The sequence below is a fragment of the Oryctolagus cuniculus genome, chromosome 3 (assembly GCF_964237555.1).
Source record: "Oryctolagus cuniculus chromosome 3, mOryCun1.1, whole genome shotgun sequence".
Taxonomy (NCBI): domain Eukaryota; kingdom Metazoa; phylum Chordata; class Mammalia; order Lagomorpha; family Leporidae; genus Oryctolagus; species Oryctolagus cuniculus.
In genome coordinates this window covers 604,753-629,017 of record NC_091434.1, presented here as the reverse complement: position 1 = coordinate 629,017, position 24,265 = coordinate 604,753, and the positions used below count along the sequence as shown (strand labels likewise).

Sequence of the window (24,265 nt, the reverse complement as noted above, 5' to 3'; positions counted from 1 at the left end):
CTGTGGCGTGTGGGTTTCCCACCTGCCTCTCACTGAGGGGCTCAGCGGCCTCGTGGAAGTCTCCGGACTTTAGACGCCAGAGCTTCCTTCTGGTCGTTGGGTGAGGGCGAGGCCATGGGGTCCCGGCTCGGCGTTCGGGCTGTGTCGGGCTCCCGGACTGGAGCTGGTCTGAGCCTCGATGGTTTCCTCTCGCGCTCCCGAGGTTACGAACACCGCAGGTCTGCTCTGTGGCTGCGGCTTCTAAGTGGGGAGAGTGCTGAGTGCTGGGCCTGCTCACAGGCGCTCCCTGTCCACTTCCGGCTGTGCCTTTAAGAGCAGAGAGGTGCGGGCAGGCGTCGGGCTCAGCGCTGAGCCTCGGCTGGGAGGCCGCGTCCCGGGTCACCTCCGGCCCCTCCTGACTCCAGCTTCTGGTTCCTGCCACCCGCCTGGAGACCCGCCTGAGGCCCAGCTCTCGGCTCTGGCCTGGGCCTTTGGGCAGAGAGGACAGAGGTGTGCATTCCCAACGTGTCGCTGGGCTGTCACACGGCACCTGCTCCCCTAAAGGCGGCGGCGGTGGGGGGTTCTCCAGATGTGAAGCCCTGGTACAGTGACTGCTCCCACCGCCGCCCCCCAGTGCCCCCTGGGGCCTGGGAACCACTGCTGGGGCCGGGGGTGCCATGTCGGGCGCTGTCCGCTGTGGCCGTGGTGGCTGTCTGGGTCCTCGTCTTCGGAGCTCTGTCTCCGTGGCTCCCTCGCCCCCACAGCACCTGGACTCCACCCTGGCGTTGGAGGGTGGCTGCCTCGCAGGTGCTGTGCCCCTGGCCGGGGTGGGAGGGTCGCGCTGGGTGGGTCTGGCTGGTGATGCTGTCAGCCGCCTCCTCCCAGAAGCCTCCTGGGTCCCCCCGCCCGCCCCTCAACCCGCCTTTCTGCCCAGCAGGTTAACAATAACGGGATCATCTCCTTCCTGAAGGAGGTCTCTCAGTTCACCCCCGTGGCCTTCCCCATCGCCAAGGACCGCTGCGTGGTGGCCGCCTTCTGGGCAGACGTGGACAACCGGCGAGGGGGCGACGTATACTACAGGGAGGCCACGGACCCGGCCACACTGCACAGGGCCACGGAGGACGTCCGGCGCTACTTCCCCGAGCTCCCGGAGTTCTCGGCCACCTGGGTCTTCGTGGCCACCTGGTACCGCGTGACCTTCTTTGGAGGAAGCGCCTCCTCTCCCGTGAGTGCAGCTCTTCCCGGGGGGCACCCCAGGGCCCTCACCTGCTGGGCGTGGCCCCCGGTCCACTCTGGAAGGGGAAACAGAAGTCACTTAGCCAGGGCCGAGGGGCCTGAAACAGCAGCTCCCAGCCAGGCGGCACCTGCAGCGGCTCAGCGCTCAGGGAGTTAAGCCGGCAGCTCCTCTCCGGTAGCTGGGCACTGTGCAGACCCACGCCAGGCACAGGGTGGCCACGGCACCTACAGAACTGAACACTCATGCACTTGGCAAACATCCTGGGGCAGGCGTGGGCACAGCAGTCAAGAAGGGACCCCTGCGGCACCGGCGCCATGGCACAGTGGGTTAATCCTCTGCCTGCGGCGCCAGCATCCCATATGGGCACCGGTTCTAGTCCTGGCTGCTCCTCTCCCGGTCCAGCTCTCTGCTGTGGCCTGGGAAAGCAGTAGAAGATGGCCCAAGTCCTTGGGCCCTTGTGCCCACATGGGAGACCTGGAAGAAGCTCCTGGCTCCTGGCTTCAGATCGGTGCAGTTCCAGCCATTGTGGCCATTTGGGGGGTGAACCAGCAGAGGGGAGACCTCTCTCTCTCTCTCTCTCTCTCTCTCACTGTCTGTAACTCCATCTCCCAAATAAATAAATAAAATCTTTAAAGAAAAAAAAAAAGGGGACCGCTACAACCCACACCAGCGTGCCTGGGCGTGAGTCCCAGCTCCACCTCAACACCAGCTTCCTGCCGGTGCACCTGCGAGGCAGCAGGCGATGGCTCCGGTGCCTGCACCCTGCCACTGTGTGGGAGACCCGCGTGGGGTCCAAGCTCCTGAGCCGCCTGGCCCAGCCCTGGCTGTTGCAGGCATCAGGGGAGCAGACCAGCAGACAGAAGATCTCTCTCTCTCTCTCTCTCTCTCTCTCTCTCTGCCTTTCAGAGAAAATGAAAAATATATAAAAAACATCCTAAAATAAACATTTTCTAGGGCACCTTCTGGGTAGCAGCACTGTTTCAGGTCTGGGGAGAGAGCAGTGGACAAGGCTCAGGAGTGGCCCAGGGTGCACATGGGGGTGATGGAGCCAGCAGCCCAGGGCAAGCCTGGGGGTGATGGAGCCAGCAGCCCAGAGTGTGCATGGGGGTGATGGAGCCACCAACCCAGGGCAAGCATGGGGGTGACAGAGCCACCAACCCAGGGCAAGCATGGGGGTGATGGAGCCAGCAGCCCAGGGTGTGCATGGGGGTGATGGAGCCACCAACCCAGGGCAAGCATGGGGGTGACAGAGCCACCAACCCAGGGCAAGCATGGGGGTGATGGAGCCAGCAGCCCAGGGTGTGCATGGGGGTGATGGAGCCACCAACCCAGGGCAAGCATGGGGGTGACAGAGCCACCAGCCCAGGGTGCACATGGGGGTGACAGAGCCACCAGCCCAGGGTGAGCATGGGGGTGATGGAGCCAGCAGCCCAGAGTGTGCATGGGGGTGATGGAGCTGCTAGCCCAGGGTGAGCATGGGGGTGATGGAGCCACCAACCCAGGGCAAGCATGGGGGTGATGGACCCACTAGCCCAGGGTGTGCATGGGGGTGATGGACCCACTAGCTCAGGGTGTGCATGGGGGTGACAGAGCCACCAGCCCAGGGTGCACATGGGGGTGATGGAGCCAGCAGCCCAGAGTGTGTGTGGGGGTGACAGAGCCAGCAACCCAGAGTGTGTGTAGGGGTGATGGAGCCGCTAGACCAGGGTGAGCATGGGGGTGATGGAGCCACCAGCCCAGGGTGCACATGGGGGTGACAGAGCTGCCAGCCCAGAGTGAGCATGGGGGTGATGGAGCCAGCAGTCCAGAGTGTGTGTGGGGGTGACGGAGCCAGCAGCCCAGAGTGTGCATGAGGGTGATGGAGCCACCAGCCCAGAGTGCACGTGAGGGTGACAGAGCCACGTGGCCCAGGGCAAGCATGGGGGTGATGGAGCCACCAGCCCAGGGTGAGCACAGGGGGTTGACAGAGCCACCAGCCCAGGGTGTGCATGGGGTGACAGAGCCACGTGGCCCAGGGTGTACATGGGAGAGATGGAGCTGCCAGCCCAGAGCAAGCACAGGGGGGTGACGGAGCTGCCAGCCCAGGGTGCGCATGGGGTTGATGGAGCCGCCAGCTCAGGGTGTGCATGGGGGTGACAGAGCCATGTGGCCCAGGGTGTGCATGGGAGAGATGGAACCGCGTGGCCCAGGGTATGCATGGGAGAGATGGAGCCGCATGGCCCAGGGTGCGCATGGGGTTGATGGAGCCGCCAGCTCAGGGTGTGCATGGGGGTGACAGAGCCACGTGGCCCAGGGTGTGCATGGGAGAGATGGAACCGCGTGGCCCAGGGTATGCATGGGAGAGATGGAGCCGCATGGCCCAGGGTGCACATGGGGTTGATGGAGCCGCCAGCCCAGGGTGTGCATGGGGTGACTGAACCACGTGGCCCAGGGTGTGCATGGGAGAGACGGAGCCGCCCAGTCCAGGGCGAGCACGGCGCATCCAGCAGCGGGTGGGCAGCTGAGATCCAAGCCCAGCCACTGTGCCTCAGCCTCTGGCCCTCAGCAGCTCCCAGGGCCCCAGGCCAGGCGGGTCCCCGCCTGCTTCCCACAATGCACCACAGGCCCCAGCTTCCTCAGCAGCCACACGCTGGCTCAGTGCCCGGGGCTCACTTCACCACTGCGTGGGCAGCAGCAGGACCAGGGGCCGAGGTGGCACTGTGCACCCAGTGCTGCCTCACCCAGGGCCCCACCCTGGCAGGGAGGGCAGTGCCGCCCCAACATGGGGTCCCCTACAGCCCAGCTCACTGCGCTGACCTCCTCCTGTGCCCCTACTCCCAAGCTTCTCCCCACAGCCAGGGGGAGTCCTGGCCCCTGCCAGATGTAGCCAGCCGTAGCCAGCCATAGCCAGCCATGGCCAGCTGTAGCCAGCCGTAGCCAGCCATAGCCAGCCGTGGCCAGCCGTGGCCAGCCGTAGCCAGCCGTAGGCAGCCATGGCCAGCCATAGGCAGCCGTAGGCAGCCACCTTGAGCCCTTCCAGTCCCTGTACCTGTTCCCCTGCGGCACTTCTGGCCTTTTTCTCAGGATGCAGCTTCATCTGCATTTACCTGGTAAGCGCTGGGGCCGCCGTCCCCAGAGCAGCCCAGGCACACACGGAGCGCCGGTCCTCACGCCAGCTCCCGCGGGCCTCTCACCGTCTGCGTTTAAAGCCGCCCTGGACCCAGGATTTACTTTCAGGGCTGGGAGTTGGTCCTTTCTCGGCCTCCTGCTCGCCCCGAGGCCGGGCCCAGGCGGCTCCACTCGCCCCACCCCCCCAGCTTCCTTTTTACCTTTCCCCCTTCACAGTTCAGTTTGTTCATGCACACACCCACCTAGCCCCTCCCCCACAACTGCACACGCCCACCTAGCCCCTTCCCCCAGGTGCCCACGCCCTACCCAGCCCCTCCCCTACAGGAGCACACACCCACCCAGCCCCACCCTGCAGGTGAACACCTTCCAGACGGTGCTCATCACCGACGGCAAGTTGTCCTTCACCATCTTCAACTATGAGTCCATCACGTGGACCACCGGCACGCACGCCAGCAGCGGGGGCGACGCCAACGGCTTGGGAGGCATTGCGGCCCAGGTAAGAGGTGCGGGCTGGTCCCCTTGGGGCCTTGCTCCCCACTACAGGCAGACACCCCTCCAGTCCAGACACCCAGGCAGAGGCCAGCAAGGAGCCCACAGTGACAGGGTGTCCCCAAGCCGCTCATCGCCCAGTGGTTCTGTGTGCACGGCTGCCTGGGGTCTGGCCTGGCCAGTGGCCCCTGGAGCCGTGGCCGGCAAGAAAGCCAGGGACTTGGTGCCCAGGCCCCTGGGGTGCAGCTCTCTGCAGGCACCGACCCTCTAGGCCAGGCCCACTCCCCTCCTGAATGGGGCCCCTGCCATGCCGGGATGAGCAGGTGCGAAAGGGGCCACTGGCTGAGGTCAGAGCCCTGCTGGGAGGTGGGTGGCCCCCGCAGGGCCCCGTGGAGGCCTCCGCACCTCCCCCAGGGCTGCCAGGCCCTGTCCCATGCATTGGGCCGGGCGGAAAACCGCAGCCCAGCCCAGCCCGCACTGTCCCCGCCTTCTCCCCCACCCCGCCCCCCGCCGCAGGCCGGCTTCAACGCAGGCGATGGGCGGCGCTACTTCAGCATCCCGGGCTCTCGCACAGCGGACATGGCCGAGGTGGAGACCACCACCAACGTGGGCGTGCCCGGGCGCTGGGCGTTCAGAATCGATGATGCCCAGGTGCGCGTGGGGGGCTGCGGCCATACAAGTAAGAGGCCCGAGCGGGTGCGCATGCGCGCGGGGCTGAGCGGGATGGGGTGCCCTGCGGGGAGCTGGGGAGGGGCAGGGGCGCCGCGCATGCCCGCCGCGTCCTCCTGCCTGGCCCAGGGCCGGGGCGCGAGGCAGCCTCCTGCGACTCCCCAGGACCACTGTGAGCAGGCTCTTAGCTTCCAGACTTTGGTGTTTGACAAACCCAGGGGTCCTTCCGGCCCAGTGCACACGAGCAGCCGGGGTGAGGGGATATCTGTGCGCCTGTGGGGACGGGGGCGCGGGCCCCCCAGCCCCGCCCAGCCTGGGGCCCCCAGGAGAGCAGCAGAGTCCCCCTCTTGCCCCTGGGGGCCGCTTTTCCCCGACCGTGAGTCCCCAACAGCCAACACGTGCTTCTGGGATGAGGGGGAAGAGGGGCTCTAGATGGGCACGCGCCACGGGGTTAGGGGAGGGAGGGCAGCCGGCGCGTGGGGAGGGGACGCGTGCTGCAGGGCAGCCTGCGGACCGCCATGGGCTGTGGGCTCACCTGGCCAGCTTCGTGCTCCAGCCGGTGGTCTGCTGCACCTGCCGGCGGCACCGAGGTCGCCACGTGGCTGAGGCACAAGGTGCAGGTGGGGCTGGGAGCCTGGAGCCCGCGGGAGAGGGTCCCGCCAGCCCTGATCCCCGTGTGGAGGCTTCTCGCCACTGTCCGGCCCCTGAGAGGAGGGGGAGGAAGCCCCGTGTGTTCACGCATGCAAAGGCCTCCAGGGCCCCACCTTGGCTCAGAAGGGAGGGCCAGCTCACGCCTGCAGGGAGTGCGTGGGGGTCTCGCTCCCGAGAAAGTGGGGTGCCACAGACACTGCCTGCCACAGGCTGGCAAGCCTCAGGCAGACAGGGATGGTGCAGCTGAGTGGGCAGAATCAGGGCTGTCCCCTGGGCCTTCCCAGGGTCAGGCCACCCGAGTCCTTGGGACACTTAGGGCCACGCATTTCAGAAGCCTCATGCTCCCAGGAGCCAGGCAGCCCACTTGCCTGACCTTGTGAGGCTGAGCTGGCTGGCAGGCTGAGGGGCGCTGATGGACAGCTGGGTGCCCGCCTCTCATCTCACGCCAAGGGAACCAGGAGCTAGCCGCAGTTCCAGAAGTGTCCGTGGCAGGTCTGGGATGCGGGGTGGGGAACGTGTGAGGCCCGTGAAATCACTCACTGTGGCCCTGCCGAGGGAGGGGGCAGCTGAATCCAGGAGATCCGTAGCAGGCTGATTTGTAAGGTGAGAATTTGGTATGGCCCCCAACACTGTGATAAATACCCCAGGGGCCCTCAGCAGAAAAATGGTTCCCCAGCCCTGGTAAGGGGGTACGAGGGCATTGTGAGTGTCGGTGGCTCGGGGCCAGGAGCAAAGCTTAGGTCACTGTCACCAGGAAACCCGCGCAGTCCTGCCCGGCTCCACCTGGAGACCTGTGGCCGCTGTGCACCAGCTGTGGTCACCAGGCACAGCCTTGGGGCCAGGCAGGGAGGGAGACGTGGCCGTTTCTAGTGGCTGTCCTGCCGAGTCCGGGAGGTGGGAGTGAGTCCCGGCCCCTTCCTGTCCGCAGCCTCCGTGTGCCTCACCCTGCGCCCGTGCCTCAATGGTGGCAGGTGCATCGATGACTGTGTCACGGGAAACCCCTCCTACACCTGCTCCTGCCTCGCAGGCTTCACCGGGCGGAGGTGCCACCTGGGTGAGTGCCGGCCAGGGACTGGGCCAGGGCGCCCAGGGACGGGAGGGGTACCGCAGGGGCAGCCAGGGGTCCTGAGGGGTCCTGTCCCTGGGGCGTGGGGGACATGCTGGGTGGGTGAGGCTGCCACCCCTGGCTGCCCCATCTGTCCCCCACCCCACCTCGCCCCCAAGCTCCTGGCATGTCCTGGAGCCTGGTGTCCTCCACTGAGGCCCCAGCCCGCCCGTTTCAGATGTGAACGAGTGTGCTTCCCACCCGTGTCAGAACGGCGGGACCTGCACCCACGGGGTCAACAGCTTCAGCTGCCAGTGCCCGGCTGGCTTCGGGGGGCTCACCTGTGAGACAGGTAAGAGGGACTCACCTGGGCCCTAATGGGACAGGATGGCCGGATGCACAGCTGGGCCAGGGTGAGGTCCAGGACAGCCCCAGAGCCTGTCCACAGTGGTGGGGGCACAGGAGCCCAGGTGGTGCCTGGACCAGGGACGCAGCTTGGGAACAGGCCAGGTGTTGAGGTGGATTCGTTCTGAGAGGAGGAGCGTGGTGGGGGCAAGAAGCACGGAGTCACCACACAGACCCCGGGAATCGGTGAAAGCAGGCCTGAGGCCAGCAGCCCGCAGACTCGTTTATTTCAGTTGGTACAGCAGCTTATATAGCCGAGGCAGCCAATCCAGTCAAAGGGCGGTCTATGCCCTAACCAATCACAGCCTGTTGTCAGCGGCCATCTTGGCATGGCCTTCTCATTCCACCACAGCCAGGGTCAGGGTCAGAGGTGCAGCAGGGGCCGCGTAGGAGCGTGGGTGCTGCTGGGGACAGATGGGTTCATGCGGGCACAGGAGGGGCACCATCCCCCATCTGCCTGTGCCCGACCCGGCTGCTCCTGGGCTTGGCTGCCCGCCCTCCCCGGCACAGCCAGCTCCACAGTGTTGGCGTGCTTGCACACACACAGTGTTCATGGGGAGCCTCAGTTACATTTTCAAGTTCTCTGGAAATTAGAGGATGAAGAACAGCTCAAGTTCACAGCAAACAGAAAGACAACAGGTGACAGAGCCGGAGCTGGCGTGAGCTGCACCTGTGCTCGGTCCCGTGGGCTCACGTGGTTAGGGGCAGCACCCGTGGTGGAGGGCCGGGTGCTGCTGTGCAGGAACCCGGCTGCCGGGATCAGACTCACTGCCGCGAGCCGGGGTGGCTGGCAGTGCAGACCCCATGCTGCAGCCTGGGAGAGCCCCTCAGTCTTCACAGCTTTCCCTGCACTTCTGTGTCCTCCCTCTGCCCACACACACGTGTGCTCCATCACACACATGTCCTCACACATCCGTGTCTTCCCTCACACACATGTGTCCACACATACATCATGTCCTCCCTCCCACGCACACACATGTGTCCTCCCTCCCCCACACACAGTGTCCTCCCTCACACACATATTCTCACACACACATCCGTGTCTTCCCTCACACACACATGTCCACACACATCATGTCCTCCCTCCCCCACACACACACATGTCCTCCCTCACACACACATCCGTGTCTTCCCTCACACACACACGTGTCCACACACATCATGTCCTCCCTCCCCCCCACACACATGTCCTCCCTCACACACACATCCATGTCTTCCCTCACACACACATGTGTCCACACACATCATGTCCTCCCTCCCCCCACACACACATGTCCTCCCTCACACACACATCCGTGTCTTCCCTCACACATGTGTCCACACACATCATGTCCTCCCTCACACACACACATGTGTCCTCCCTCACACACATGTTCTCACACACATCCATGTCCTCCCTCACACACACATCTGTGTCTTCCCTCCCACACACACACGTGTCCACATGCATCATGTCCTTCCTCCCACACACACACACACACATGTGTCCTCCCTCACACACACACATCTGTGTCCTCCCTCACACACACATGTCCTCACACATCCGTGTCTTCCCCCTCACACACACATCTGTGTCTTTCCTCACACACATGTCCTCCCTCACACACACACGTGTCCTCCCTCACACACACATCCGTGTTTTCCCTTACACACACGTGTCCCCACACACACGTGTCCTCCCTCACACACACGTGTCCTCACACATCCGTGTCTTCTCCCCCAACACATGTGTGTCTTTCCTCACACATGCATGTGTCCACACACATCATGTTCTCCCTCCCACACACACACGTGTCCTCCCTCACACACACACGTGTCCTCCCTCACACACACACGTCCTCACACACACCATGTCTTCACATACATGTGTCCACATACACCCATGTCCTAGCACACATGTGTCCTCACACACACACATGTCCACACACACACACCTCCCTGGCTTCCTCTCCAGTTCTATTCTCAGTCCCATGGCTGATCAATAGGTTGGTGGCTCCCAGCCTATCATCCCTGTGCCAGCCGTGGTGCCGAGAACCACATCCACGGTGCCGAGAACCACGTCCACGGCGCTCCCCACTCACCTTCCCAGACCTGGCTCTGAAGCTAAGAGCCCAGCTCTCTCGAAGCCACTGCCCTCAGATTGGGACGCCCGCTATCTGCCGTTAGCGCCCCCTGGAGAAGAAAGGTAGACTCAGGGCCCCCTCGTCCAGACCTGCTTCCCCAGGGGCGCGGCATGGCCTGTGCCAATCACAGCAAAGACTGGCAGGCGCCAGTGGATCATCTGAGGGTGACCAGTGGATGGCTCAGGCCACGAAAGCCACTCCTTTCAGAGGCTGCTGGCCACGGCGAGTGCTGCACTGCACACTGTCTCCACGGGAGGGAACCTTAGTTCAATGCCTGCATGAGCTTTGTACGTGAAATATGGTGGAGTAAAATGCCACAGGGAAGCGTGGGGAGAGCTGGCAGAACTTCCAGCTGGCAGGGTGGGCTGGCGTGTGTGTGAAAGCTCTCAGCTGAGGTCACCACAGGGACCCCTCAGCTGTCCAGTGCAGGCTCGGGGGCGTGGTCTTGCCCGGTCCCTGCCACAGACAGCAGGGCTGGGCACAGCCCACACACAGGGGCCTGTCCTCGGCCACCAGCTCCCACCTAGCTCTCCCACGAGTTCTCCGCACGAGGGCCGGGATAGGGTTTCCCAGCCGTGAAAAACAGGGGCCCAGGGTCTTCTCCCCCTCTTGGCAAGAGCCCTGTGGGGCCTGTGTGGGAGACCCTGAGCATGGCCTTGGAGGGCCACCACTTGGGTTGGGCGGAGCCTCCCAGAGGGCCCCAGTTCCAGAGTACAGCCAAGGGTGACCCCCAAGAAGGCCTGGAGCCGACGCGGCCCTGGTTCTGCAGCCTGTTTGCCGCGTGGGTGGCCCTGACTCCCTCAGGTGCAGCCGTGGCCACCTGCTGTGTGTGTCAGGAGCCCGCAGTGTCCAGGCGTGGGTGTGCAGGCCCCAGGGCCCCACAGAACGCACCCTGGAGCAGGTCAGGCAGAGGGCAGCGCTGCCACACCTCCTGGGGGTCCCGGGACCACCCCCTCCTTCCTGTGCCAAGGAGCGGGGCCCCCACTGCCTGCCTGCTCCCTGTGTTGAGGTGGTTTTGGAAGGAGCTGACGGCAAAACAGGTGATGTGGCTGGGGGGAGGCGGCATGTCCCCTCCCCCTCCTCCTGGCTGCCCCAGGATCAGGGAGGGCCAGGGGCAGGTCAAGGGGCCCTGCCCACCCCACTCTGGCCGGCCAGGGCCCCGGGCACAGGTGGTCCCTGTACCAACTGCTCCCCATCCTGCGTGGAGCTCCCCTTCACAGCTCACGGGAGCGCCCACGCCTCCTCCCTTCCCCAGGCCTGCTGACCCCAGACCCAGTCCAGGTGGAGTGGCCACAGGGCTGCCCTGGCCAGCCCAGCTCCCAGCCTGGCGCGCGCGCTGTGGGGGGAGCTGCCACGGGGCAGGCGAGCGCCCAGTCCGCTCCTCTCTGCCTGCAGCCCGATCGCCATGTGAGGATGCGGAGTGTCAGCACGGGGGACAGTGCCGGGAGGAAGGAGGCTCCGCGGCGTGTGTGTGCCCGGCCGGCTACACGGGCGCCGCCTGCGAGACGGGTGAGCGGCTCTCCCAGGGTGAGGGGCTCTCGCCCCAGCCGAGTGCCAGGTGCAGGCTGGCCAAGCCCCCGCCTCTGCCGCCCCCAGACGTGGACGAATGCAGTTCCGCCCCATGCCTGAACGGAGGCTCCTGTGTGGACCTGGCCGGGGGCTACAGCTGTGTGTGCCCAGAGCCCTTCGAGGGACCCCACTGTGAGACAGGTAAGTGCCCTGGAGGCGGGGCCGGGCAGGGACAGAGGGCGGGGCTCCCAGGCTGGGCAGGGACAGAGGGCGGGGTTCCCAGGCTGGGCAGGGACAGAGGGCGGGGTTCCCAGGCTGGGCAGGGACAGAGGGCGGGGCTCCCAGGCTGGGCAGGGACAGAGGGCGGGGCTCCCAGGCTGGGCAGGGACAGAGGGCGGGGCTCCCAGGCTGGGCAGGGACAGAGGGCGGGGTTCCCAGGCTGGGCAGGGACAGAGGGCGGGGCTCCCAGGCTGGGCAGGGACAGAGGGCGGGGCTCCCAGGCTGGGCAGGGACAGAGGACAAGGTTCCCATGCCTCCCCACACACGGAGGTCCTGAGATCTCTTGGAGACTCCGCCCGCAGTAGGCAGTCACGTGGGCGCTTTAGTGTCAGGGGGCTTTGGACCCAGTGGGAACGGCTTCTCCCCAGGGAGATGCTGACGACGGACCCCTCTGAGCTGTGAGCCTGCGACATCCTGCGCCTGAGTCAGGTGGCAGGGCCAGGGCGCCTTGCCAGGGGGCCCCTGCAGAGCCCCGCCCAGAAAGCAGGCGCGTTGTGCAGAGCAGTAATGCAGGCGGGCGAGTCCCAGGACGCAGAGCCCACGCCGCTCCTGCTCCGGGCTCCTGCGGGAGACACCGACGGCCCGGCCACATCTGCGGGAAGTTGGCCAAGAACCGGATTTCAAAGGAAGAGGGTCCGGGCTTTCGCTTCTGGCCAAGAAGAATTGACAGCTTCAGGAATTTCTTGTGCTGCCAACAGCGTCAAAGCAGGCAGAGTCTCCGAAGCCCCTGCCGTCAGCCGTCGGCCAGCACGGGCGGCTGTCCCTGAGAGGAGGGCTCCAGGCCCTGTGCGGGCGGCGGGACAGGGTGCAGCTGTCCCTCGGAGTTGACAGAGTCAAGTTCCGCTGGGCACAGCAGCAGAGAGCAGGGCCCTCCCGACATGGGGACAAGGGCCCCGGTGTGACCAAGGGAGGCCCTGTGCGACCCGGGCGGGGTGAAATCACGTGGTGGGGAAGAGCCCTGGACACCAGGGAGCCGAGCCGCTCTGAGAGCTCAGGACTGGGACACCTGCTCCCGGCGGCCAGTGTGGAGAGCTGGGTGCTCCCAGGGCTGCTCCCGGCGGCCAGTGTGGAGAGCTGGGTGCTCCCAGGGCTGCTCCCGGCAGTCAGTGTGGAGGGGCTGGGTGCCCCCAGGGCTGCTCCCGGCAGTCAGTGTGGAGAGCTGGGTGCTCCCAGGGCTGCTCCCGGCGGCCAGTGTGGAGAGCTGGGTGCTCCCAGGGCTGCTCCCGGCAGTCAGTGTGGAGGGGCTGGGTGCCCCCAGGGCTGCTCCAGGAAGTCAGTGTGGAGGGGCTGGGTGCCCCCAGGGCTGCTCCAGGAAGTCAGTGTGGAGGGGCTGGGTGCCCCCAGGGCTGCTCCCGGAGGCCAGTGTGGAGAGCTGGGTGCTCCCCGGGCCTCTCCCGGCAGTCAGTGTGAGGGGCTGGGTGCTCCCAGGGCTGCTCCCGGCGGCCAGTGTGGAGAGCTGGGTGCTCCCCGGGCCTCTCCCGGAGGCCAGTGTGAGGGGCTGGGTGCCCCCAGGGCTGCTCCCAGAGGCCAGTGTGGAGAGCTGGGTGCTCCCCGGGCCTCTCCCGGAGGCCAGTGTGAGGGGCTGGGTGCTCCCAGGGCTGCTCCTGGCGGCCAGTGTGGAGGAGCTGGGTGCTCCCAGGGCTGCTCCCGGCAGTCAGTGTGAGGGGCTGGGTGCTCCCAGGGCTGCTCCCGGCGGCCAGTGTGGAGAGCTGGGTGCTCCCAGGGCTGCTCCCGGCGGCCAGTGTGGAGAGCTGGGTGCTCCCAGGGCTGCTCCCGGCAGTCAGTGTGGAGGGGCTGGGTGCCCCCAGGGCTGCTCCAGGAAGTCAGTGTGGAGGGGCTGGGTGCCCCCAGGGCTGCTCCAGGAAGTCAGTGTGGAGGGGCTGGGTGCCCCCAGGGCTGCTCCCGGCGGCCAGCGTGGAGAGCTGGGTGCTCCCAGGGCCGACAGTGGGCGGAGTTCCCAGGAAGCCAGCCTTCCAGAGCTGGTCAGGTCCCTGCTGAACAACACTGGTCTGGACCACAGAGCAAATGTGAAAAGGAAGTGGCGCTGGGTCAGGTACGCCGCAGGGCTAAGCGGGCGACACGGCAGACCCCACATGCTGTAGCAGCAGTGCACTGGGCGTGTCACAGACCGGACCCAGAATCCGCTGTAGACAAAGCGCTAAGCCACGGCGGAGCAGAGGCACAGGCGCCGGAAGGGACAGAGGGCAGAGTCCGCAGGCGCGGGGTTTGCTCCCCCGCCACCGATGCGCTCAGTGTACAGGACCACCGGGAGAACATGGGACGGGGAAGCCTGCTGGAAAAGAACTTACAGGCGTGACACACGCGTGTGCCCTGGGAGTGGCAGGTCAGACGCCGCAGAAGGCCAGGCCAGACAGCCCGACGAGAAACCAAGGCCGTTCGGTGTGAGGAAGGCGCGGCGGCGGCACCAGCACGCCCGCGCCAGGCAGCAAAGTGGGAGGGGGGGCACCGGGCAGGTGCGTAGGGGCGGCAGCCAGACTCCTCCACGCGAGAGGACTCGGACCCAGATCGCGGGCAAACTGCCAAGATCCGAGGGTTGAGGAGGATTTGGGGGCCGGTGCTGTGGCACCAGCATCCCACATGGGCGCCGGTTCAAGTCCCGGCTGCTCCACTTCCCATCCAGCTCCCCACGAATGGCCTGGGACAGCAGTGGAAGACGGTCCCAGCTGGGCCCTGCTCCCACGAGGGAGACCCAGAACAAGCTCCCGGCTCCTGGCTTCAGCCTGGCCCAGCCCTGGCCATTGTGAGCATTTGGGGAGTGAACCAGCGGATGCAAGCCTCTCTCTCTCTCTCCCCCCTCCCTCTCTCCCTCCCCCCTCCCCCCTTCTGTATCTCTGCCTTTCAAATAAATAAGTAGGTTTTAAACGTTTGTTAAAGTGCTAAGTCAGCCGGCGCCGCGACTCACTAGGCTAATCCTCCGCCTGCGGCACCAGCACACCAGGTTCTAGTCCCGGTCGGGGTGCCGGATTCTGTCCCGGTTGCCCCTCTTCCAGGCCAGCTTTCTGCTGTGGCCAGGGAGTGCAGTGGAGGATGGCCCAAGTGCTCAGGCCCTGCACCCCATGGGAGACCAGGAGAAGCACCTGGCTCCTGCCATCGGATCAGCGCGGCGCGCCGGCTGCAGCATGCCGGCCGCGGCAGCCATTGGAGGGTGAACCAACGGCAAAAGGAAGACCTTTCTCTCTGTCTCTCTCTCTCACTGTCCACTCTGCCTGTCAAAAAAAAAAAAAAAAAAAGTGCTAAGTCGGCAGACTTGAGGGGCTGGAGGGGCTCTGCTGATGCGACGGAGATTATACTTGCGGGTGAGGCAGGGCCTGTGGTGCTCAGGTCACGGGGAGGACGCGGCAGCACCCACCAGCGCACCTGCTGACGTGGCTCAGAGACAGAGACGGGCCGAGGCGGACAGAGGCCCAGGGAGGCAGGGAGGCCCCGGGGGCGTGGCCTGGCCTCTGCCACTCAGGCCGCCCTTGCCCTCCTCGAGGGCTCACGGCCTCACCACGCCAGGCTGTACTTGGGCTCAGGACATTTGAAGCTGTGTTTTCCAACCACGGCACCACGAGACCAGAGGTCAGCCACGGACAGGTAACTGAGCAGCCCCGGGCATTTGACCCCGGAATGCTGGGTCAGGAGTGAGCCCTGGGCGCACCCCGGGGGCCCCGTTCCTCTCACCCCAAGGGGCGCAGGAGGTGCTGAGCTGAGCTGCAGGGCCGCAGGAAAGCAGCATCTGGCTCCAGGCGCACTTGGCCGAGACGGAGGTGAAGCCCCGGCGCTGCACGGGCGCTGCTGACCCCTGCCGTCCTCACAGGAAGCCGCCCGGTGCCTGACGCCTGCCTCTCGGCCCCCTGCCAGAACGGGGGCACCTGCGTGAGTGCGGAGCAGGGCTATGTGTGCGCGTGTCCCCAGGGCTTCGTGGGGCCGCACTGCAGGGAAGGTGCGTGGCAGCGGGGGCTGTGAGCTGGGGTGGCGGGGGCCCCTGGCAGTGCCCCAGGAGGCCCCACACACCTCTCTTTGTGGCAGGCACCCCTGAGGACTGTGAGTGTCGCAACGGAGGCCAGTGCCTGGGCGCCAACGCCACCCTCTGCCAGTGCCCCCCGGGGTTCTTCGGGCTCCTCTGTGAGTTTGGTAGGTGCCAGGGCCAGTGGAGAGGGCACCCCCATAACCAGGCAGGACGCGTGGCTTGGGGCTGGGACCAGGAGGAAGCAGCAAATTCACTGATGTTTCCAGCCCACGCCTTCCGCGCAGGGCCGGGCCACGCCCACACCTGCCTGTAGCTGGTTTCACACAGTGTTCAGGAGACTGGGCTCAGCGGCGCCACCTTCCTTTGTCTGCAGAAGTCACAGCCACGCCCTGCAACGTGAACACCCAGTGCCCGGACGGCGGCTACTGCATGGAGTACGGCGGCACCTACCTCTGTGTCTGCCACACCGACCACAACGTCAGCCACCGTGAGTGAGCCGGCACGCAGGCCCCGTGTGCAGAGCGAGCAGTGGGCGAGGTGGGGGCAGTCGTCTGAGCAAGCAGGCGCCTGCCGGGGCCTCTCCCCACAGCCTCGCCTGACGGCTCCCGCTCCACTCCCGAGGCCGGCGGGGGAAAGCACTATGACAGGCACACACCGTGCATGCGGGAAGAGGCCCCCACACGCCGTGCACACGGCGGGAGGCCCCCACACTCCGTGCACACGGGATGAGGCCCCCACACACCGTGCACACGGGACGAGGCCCCCACATACCGTGCACGCGGGGGGAGGCCCCCACACGCCGTGCACACGGGGCGAGGCCCCCACATACCGTGCACGCGGGGGGAGGCCCCGTACATGGTATTGACCCGGGGCACAGGGGGGCAGTCACCTGCACACCGGTGATGCTTACAGTGGCGGTGCTGCGCCAGGTAGAGCAGGCTACTAGACCCGCCCAGTGCCGCTTCGTTGCGGGCCGTGCCAGACCTGCCCAGTGCGACCCGCCCAGTGCCGCCTCGTCCCGGGCCGCGCTTTCTGGTGAAGTCAGAATCAGGCAACCCCGGGAAGCGGCTTCCTTGCCCCCGCGAGGACTCAAGCCCGGGGGGACCCAAGTCAGGTGGCCCTGGTGGTGCGCTGGGGCGTGGCACCTGCTGCAGGCCCGCCCTCTGCCCCCAGCCCTGCCGTCCCCCTGCGACTCGGACCCCTGCTTCAACGGAGGCTCCTGCCACGCCCACGAGGACTCCTACACGTGCGAGTGCCCGCGAGGGTTCCACGGCCGCCACTGCGAGAAAGGCAGGCGGGCACCTGCGGGGGAGGGCGTGGCGCGGGGTGGGCGCCCTGCACGCCCTCTCACTCACGCTCTCGGCTCTTCGCTTCCGCTGGCCGTCTCCCTGGCCCGGCCTGGCCTGACGCGCAGTTGGCTGCTCGCTGGTCCTAGCTCCTCCCACTTTCGCTGCTGCTTTTGCCACTGCTTGCCTCCCTGGAGGTTCCATTTCCTGCTCAGCTTTTTCCAGATGGAGTCACGGTGCTGAACGCGGGCCTTGTGAAACCTGACGGGGCGGGGAGCGTCGCCAGGGCCCGTCCCGTGCCCGGGAGCAGGCCCCGGCCCAGCAGCGCTGTGCCTTCCTGCGCTCTGAAGCAGTGCCCCAGCTGCCCCTGGTGACCGCAGGCCCAGGGACCGAGAAGACGTGCACCCCGCTCACCGCCTCTGTCTGCTTCCACACAGCCCGGCCACACCTGTGCAGCTCGGGGCCCTGCCGGAATGGGGGCACGTGCAAGGAGGCAGGCGGCCAGTACCAGTGCAGCTGCCCCTACCGCTTCACCGGGAGGCACTGTGAGATCGGTGGGCCCCCAGCACCCCGGGGGTCGCGGGGCCCTGAGCCAGAGCCTCCATCAGCCTGGGTGGAGTGGGGCGGAACCCCGACCCCTAACCCGACCACGGCACGTGGCTTCTCAGGACCATTCCCACGAGGGCCCCGAGCTCTGGGATGCGGAGGCACCAGGGAGGGCCGTGAGCCGTGACCCTGACCCTGCTGGCTGCCTGTGATTCCAGGGAAGCCAGACTCGTGCGCCTCTGGCCCGTGTCACAACGGTGGCACCTGCTTCCACTACATCGGCAAATACAAGTGCGACTGTCCCCCAGGCTTCTCCGGGAGGCACTGTGAGATAGGTAGAGTGGGCAGGCCAGGGCGGGCGCAGGCCCCGCAGGGGTGGAGGCGGAGCTGGTGCAGGGGGCTGGGGCCCCAAACAGCCCGGAAGCCCCCAGGAAGACGCAGCCACTGTGACCCTCTTCGTCTCCACAGCCCCCTCCCCCTGCTTCCGGAGCCCATGTGTGAACGGGGGCACCTGCAGGGACCTGGGCACAGACTTCTCCTGCCACTGCCAGCCAGGGTACACGGGGCGCCGGTGCCAGGCGGGTAAGAGGTCCGGGGGCCAGCGTGCGGGCTGGGCAGCACCGGGGCCCAGGAGGAAGCTACAGGACGGCCGACCCCAGGAGCAGGCACCCTCTGCTTGGGGAGGGTGGTGCTGGGCCTGGACGGGTGCCCACCGTGTGGGACAGGCTGCTGTGCCCTGCAGAGGTGGACTGCGGCCCCCCCGACGAGGTGAAGCACGCGACCCTGCGTCTCAACGGCACCAGGCTGGGCTCGGTGGCCTTGTACACCTGTGACCGCGGCTACAGTCTGAGCGCCCCCAGCCTCACCCGCGTCTGCCAGCCGCAAGGTGTCTGGAGTGAGCCTCCCCAGTGCCTCGGTGATTCTGTGGGTCCCTGGGGGCGGGGTGGGTGACCACACCAGGGTCCCTCAGTCTCCGACTGGGCTCTGGGCATTAGCGAGTCTTCCTCAGAGTAACCCAAGGGTGGTCAAACACCACAGGACCCCCCGCAGGTGAAGCAGCCACGGCCAAGCAATAGCCCAAAGGCAGGGTCCTGGCAGATCCAAGCTCACGGCCCGTCCTACCCTGGCCGCAGCCAGACCTGCAGAATCCGAACAGGAAACCCACACACATGACAGCCACAGAGGACGTGCGGAATCAGAACCACGTCACAACGGGAAACCCCACACGCACCACGACCCTGGAGGGCCTGTGGGATCAGAACCTAGATTAGAACGCGGCCACAGAAGAGTGGAGCTCCAGAGACGGCCTCAGCACCACCCATCTGTGCCCAGCAGCTGGGGTCCTGACCCCTTCAGTCACAGCTCTGGTGATGTGGGGCCAGGAACATAACTGCAGGAGCACTGGCTAAGCCAAAGCTTGGGACCAGCCACTCAGAGACAGAGAGAGAGAGAGAGGACAGCCACTGAGAGAGAGAGAGAGAGAGAGAGAGAGAGGACAGCCACTCAGAGGGAGAGAGAGAGGACAGCCACTCAGAGACAGAGGGAGAGAGAGAGGACAGCCACTGAGAGAGAGAGAGAGAGAGAGAGAGAGAGGACAGCGGGGAGTACAGCCACTCAGAGAGAGGGAGAGAGAGAGAGAGGACAGCCACTGAGAGAGAGAGAGAGAGAGGACAGCCACTGAGAGAGAGAGAGAGAGGACAGCGGGGAGTACAGCCACTCAGAGAGAGAGAGAGAGAGGACAGCGGGGAGTACAGCCACTCAGAGAGAGAGAGAGAGAGAGGACAGCCACTCAGAGACAGAGAGAGAGAGAGAGGACAGCCACTGAGAGAGAGAGAGAGAGAGAGAGAGGACAGCGGGGAGTACAGCCACTCAGAGAGAGAGAGAGAGGACAGCGGGAGTACAGCCACTCAGAGAGAGAGAGAGAGAGAGAGAGAGAGAGGACAGCCACTCAGAGAGAGAGAGAGAGGACAGCGGGGAGTATAGCCACTCAGAGAGAGAGAGAGAGGACAGCGGGAGTACAGCCACTCAGAGAGAGAGAGAGTGAGAGAGAGAGAGAGGACAGCGGGGAGTACAGCCACCTGAAAAAAAAAAAAAGATAATTAAAGTCCAGACGACATCCACTGCTACAATATAAAACAATCACAGTATTTTATATGAAACAGTATAAAATGACAAATAAAAGTGAACATGACATTGCTCCTGTAAACAGGATCAGCAAATCATTAAAAATGCGAGTGGAAAGAAGATCCGGAACTGTACTAATTGAGACAGCAGAGTTTAGAAACAGATAGAGATGAACACTGATCGGTGAGCTGAAGGGTCGCTTTGAAGTCCCCAGAAAGAAGCCAGCGCAGGGGCCAACACTGAGACAACAGGCGACAACAGCGGAGGGTGGGGCCGGGGGGTTCAGCTTCTGCCTGCGGGCCGGCACCCCATATGGGCACTGGTTTGAGTCCCGGCTGCTCCAGTTCCGATCCAGCTCCATGCTGTGGCCTGGGAAAGCAGTAGAAGATGGCCCAGGTCCTTGGGCCTCCACACCCATGTGGGAGGCCCGGAAGAAGCTCCTGGCTCCTGGCTTCGATCAACCTAGGTCCGGCTGTTGCAGCCATCTGGGGAGTGAACCCGAGGATGGAAGACCTCTGTCTCTGTCTCTCCCCCTCTCTGTAACTCTGCCTCTCAAAATAAATAAATAAATAAATAAATCTTTAAACCAAAAAGGAGAGAAGGCCAAAAAGACCACGAGTGGACGCTGGAGCACCGGGTGTTAATCCCCAGGACTGCTGCCGCGGACACGGTGAAGGGCTGCAGAGCCCGCAGAGCCCGTGGTAAAATGTGAGAACATCCCACCTCCAGCACAGCTCACCACAGATACTGATTAGAAAGAATTATGGTAGAAAAAATACAGCAGGCACAAGCGGCCCAGACGCCGCGGGAAACATCGTGGGCGCCCCACGGAACAAGCCCTGCCGTCTGAGACACTCTGCCACGCACGACGCCCGGTCTCAGAACAGTGTCAGGAACAGCACCAGGCGGACACAGGTCGGGCCGTGCGGAGCCCGAGCTGAGAGGCAGCTGGTTAGCTCCCCGCGCGAGGCAGCGGCTCTGACCCAGCCCCTGCACACACAGAAGCAACGCTGGGGGCGCGCGCCGGCTCCCTGGGCCTTCACCCTGGGGGGCTTTGAGCCGCTTCTCCCGGAGCAGTTAGAGCCAAACCACTGGCCGGGAGAGGAAAGACCGGGAGAGCGCCTGAGCTAACTCGTCCACCGGGCCACACACAAGAAGCCAGTCACTACTGCCAACAGGATACACTGCTAAATTTCAGTTTTTTACTTTTCTTTTTTAAGGTTTATTTATTTGAAAGAGTTACACAGAGAGAGGAGAGGCAGAGAGAGAGAGAGAGAGAGAGAGAGAGTCTTCCATCTGATGGTTCACTCTCCAACTGGCCGCAACAGCTGGAGCTGCACCGATCTGAAGCCAGGAGCCAGGAGTTTCATCTGAGTCTCCTATGCAGGTGCAGGGGCCCAAGCACTTGGGCCATCTTCCACGGCTTTCCCAGGCCACAGCAGAGAGCTGGATCGAAAGAGGAGCAGCCGGGACTAGAACCGGTGTCCATATGGGGTGCCGGTGCTTCAGGCCAGGGCTTTAACCCACTGTGCCACAGCGCTGGCCCCATTTACCTTTTTTTTTTTTTTTAAAGATTTTATTTATTTGAAAAGCGGAGTTGAGACAGAGAGAGGTCTTCCTCTGTTGGTTCACCTTCCACATGACCACAACAGCTGGGCCTGGGCCAGGCTGAGGCCAGGAGCCACAAGTTCCACCCAGGTCTCCCTTGTGGTGAGGGACCACGTTCCTGAGCCGTCTTCTGCTGCTTTCCCAGGCGCATTAGCAGGGAGGTGCATCAGAGGCAGAGCAGCCACCACCCCTACCAGCGCCCACATGGGGTGGTGGCGCTGCAGGTGGCGGCTTTACCTGCTACACCACAACGCTGGCCCCTAAAGTTTTATTCATTTTGTTGATTTCAAAGACAGAGACAGAGGCAGAGAGGATTCCCATCTACTGGCTCACTCACCAAGTGCCCACAAGGGCCTGGTGACAGCCACGCGAGGGCCAGGAAGCCAGCTCCTTGAGCTGCCCCCCGGGAGGGTCTGCCTCAGCAGGAAGCTGGAACCAGGAGTGGAGCTGGGACTTGAACCCGGGCCTGGGATGCGGGCTGTGCCGCTGAGCTGACGGAGGCACCGGGAGGTGAAGTCGGGAGGAGTGGACGCACTGTCCATAGGAAGACTTAACAAAGGCCGTCTACACGGCCTCGTCGCCACCCCCAGAAACGAGCCGCGGCTGACACAGTCTGCACGAGGGAGCACCGCCCCACTTCAAGGGTGCCTTTCACCACACTGCCAAGAGCCGATGGCTGCAGTGCCCCGCCGACTGCGCCCGCGCCCGTGTGGGAGGGGCGGTGCGGCCCGTGCACACCTGTCAGGCCAGGAAATTGCAAACCTCCGTCCTGGCGAACACAGACAGACACGCTGCCGCTCCGCGCTGTGTCCGGAGGACGATCGGGCCGCCCCGGCATCGAAGGTCGGCGCTCGGCACACACGGCAGCCGTCAGATTCCACGCTTATCGCAGACTCTGCGTACACGGGGCAGGAGGTGACTTCCTGGAGTGGATAAAGGGCGTCCGAGAACACCCACAGCCCCCAGGACGCCGGCGAGGGCAGGCAGCACAAGGCCAGGCCCACGTCTCACTGGTTCCTGCACCGCCCTGCCGGGTCCCCGGGTGGGGCCACGAGACAGAAGGGGAACAAAGTGCGGGAGAAGAGGCCCGGGAGCGGGGACGGCGTGCAGAGCCAGCCGCGTCTCCACGGGGACGAGGAAACGGAGGGAAGCAGACCGTGTCGCAGCATCAGACACGGTGCACGTGCAAACGCGTGGGACCGTCTCAGAGGCAAACGTAAAAGCCAGAACCGGAGCGAGGGAATATTCCCGGGAGCTTCGCCCCACTTCTCACCACTCACGGCGACCACTGCCTCACGGACCAACGTTCGTGGCTTCTTTCCTTTAGAAAAACAAAAACAAAAACAAAATGTGAACAGAAAATATAGCTGAATATCTTCCTGACCTCGGGAGAGAGAAAGATTCCTTAAGCCATAGAAAGCTCTGTAAAGAAATGCATGGACGGATTAGAACACGCAAACATCAGGAGCTTAACCGCCGACACAGTGAAGCAGAAGAGGAAACAAAAGCTGGCACTAGGAGCAGGCGGGCACAGCAGTGGCGAAGATCCGGCAAAGCGCTCCAGTGAGTCGGAAGGGGAGGAAGCCGCGCAGCCGGCGAGGAGCGCGTGGGTGGGCGGCCCTCGGGCGCACACATGGACACACGACAGGTGCCTCCAGCCGGGCAGGCCTGGGCATTCTGGACCCCCGACTGAGGGGCGCCGGCCGCTCACGTGATAACCTGTGTCCCGCAGCCACACTCCCGGCAGAAGCCTGAGGAAAACGTGCACAAGGAAGAATGCACGGGCCGGCGCCGTGGCGCACTTGGCTAATCCTCCACCTGCAGCGCCGGCATCCCATATGGGCGCCGGTTCTAGTCCCGATTGCTCCTCTTCCAGGCCAGCTCTCTGCTGTGGGAAGGCAGTGGAGGAAGGCCCAGGTGCTTGGGTGCCTGCACCCACGTAGGAGACCAGGAGGAAGCTCCTGGCTCCTGGCTTCAGACTGGTGCAGCATCAGCCGTGGTGGCCATTTGGGGGGTGAACCAACGGAAGGAAGACCTTTCTCTCTGTCTCTCTCTCTCACTGTCCACTCTGCCTGTCAAATAAAATTTTTAAAAAAAGGAAGAATGCACACAGCAGCACGTTCTGTAGTAGCAAACATTCCAGAACCTGCCCCCCGCCCCCTGAGCAAGTGGAGGTGCGTGTGGCAGACCCCGGGGCGCCCCTCGTTCACGGGGACTGAGCCAGCCCCCACCGCCGTGTCCGGGAAGGCTCGTCACAGCCAGGATGAAGCCCTGTGTCGCTCAGCCGCTCGCTCCGTTTTTAACCCTGCTTGTGAGGAGACGAAGGAATCGCTGTGGGGCAGGTGCCCGCAGGGAAGGGGCAGGCGAGCGCCAGGCCCTGTCAGCCTCACACTTGGTGCATTCCACTCTCCTGCAATTACTCTCTAAGTTCAGGAGCACAGCCCCAGTTTAGAATAACCCTGTGCTGAGTCTTTTGAGACTGAAGATCGGCCCCCAGACGCACCCCTGCAAACATGGCTGTCAGGCCCCACAATGCCGAGCGCAGCTGTCAGAGGCTTCCTGCCCGCCTCAGAGCCGGTGCCGTGAATTCCCACGGCGTCCCTGCACCGCTGCTGCCCTCCCTCCCCTCCAGAGGCTCAGCCCTGGGTTCCGGCTTCTCCAAGTCCCGAGTGGACACGGGAGACTCCTGTGCGGCTCGCGTGCCCGTCCCAATGTGGCTTAGTAAGAGACACACCGCTTTGTTCTTGGTCTCAGAAATCGACGAGTGCCAGTCCCAGCCGTGCCTGCACGGGGGCTCCTGCCAGGACCGCATCGCCGGCTACCTGTGCCTCTGCACCAGAGGGTACGAGGGCATCCACTGCGAACTGGGTAAGGTGACCCGGGGACACTGGGCACGCCCTCCCAGACACGCGCCTGGACAGCCAGGTTGCCCAGTGCTTGCTCCCTCAAGCCCATGCAGGCTCTCACGTCCAGGACTGAGGGTTCTGGCTCGGAGGTGGAGGGGGCTAGGCAGAGAAGCCTGGTCCCAGCCTCTGACTGCAGGCCCAGTGCTGCCAGCGGCTTTGCCCCCCTCCCCCGCCCGTGCCTTTGCAGGCTCACCGCCCTGAGGCAGAGGGGCTGGTCCCCAGGAGGACATGGCTGGAAGCCGCGTCCAGTGGTGGTCTAGGGAAGCCTTGCGGCTTACAGCATGGCAGTGGCCGGGGTGGGGGTCTGCCTGCCTTGGGGGGGCACGTG

General features: G+C 64.6%; 1 protein-coding gene across 12 annotated transcripts in view; it reads left to right on the top strand.

Moving 5' to 3' along the window:
- Positions 1 to 24,265, top strand: part of SNED1 (sushi, nidogen and EGF like domains 1) — a 64,999-nt gene that overhangs the window by 13,764 nt on the left and 26,970 nt on the right. For 9 of the 12 annotated variants that reach the window (XR_007916683.2, XM_051839359.2, XM_051839357.2 and 6 more), the window contains exons 2-17: positions 917 to 1,204; positions 4,680 to 4,820; positions 5,330 to 5,492; positions 7,062 to 7,187; positions 7,417 to 7,530; positions 11,102 to 11,215; positions 11,303 to 11,416; positions 15,315 to 15,440; positions 15,527 to 15,631; positions 15,841 to 15,954; positions 16,641 to 16,757; positions 17,191 to 17,307; positions 17,518 to 17,634; positions 17,768 to 17,881; positions 18,042 to 18,215; positions 23,786 to 23,899. Coding sequence is in view for 11 of the 12 variants with exons in the window: in XM_051839359.2 (XP_051695319.1) it covers positions 917 to 1,204; positions 4,680 to 4,820; positions 5,330 to 5,492; positions 7,062 to 7,187; positions 7,417 to 7,530; positions 11,102 to 11,215; positions 11,303 to 11,416; positions 15,315 to 15,440; positions 15,527 to 15,631; positions 15,841 to 15,954; positions 16,641 to 16,757; positions 17,191 to 17,307; positions 17,518 to 17,634; positions 17,768 to 17,881; positions 18,042 to 18,215; positions 23,786 to 23,899 (2,158 nt within the window). In the remaining variant the exon portion in view is untranslated. The remainder of the gene's footprint in view (positions 1 to 916; positions 1,205 to 4,679; positions 4,821 to 5,329; positions 5,493 to 7,061; positions 7,188 to 7,416; positions 7,531 to 11,101; positions 11,216 to 11,302; positions 11,417 to 15,314; positions 15,441 to 15,526; positions 15,632 to 15,840; positions 15,955 to 16,640; positions 16,758 to 17,190; positions 17,308 to 17,517; positions 17,635 to 17,767; positions 17,882 to 18,041; positions 18,216 to 23,785; positions 23,900 to 24,265) is intronic. The other 3 variants (XM_051839354.2, XM_051839356.2, XM_051839355.2) reach the window with 3 other exon arrangements.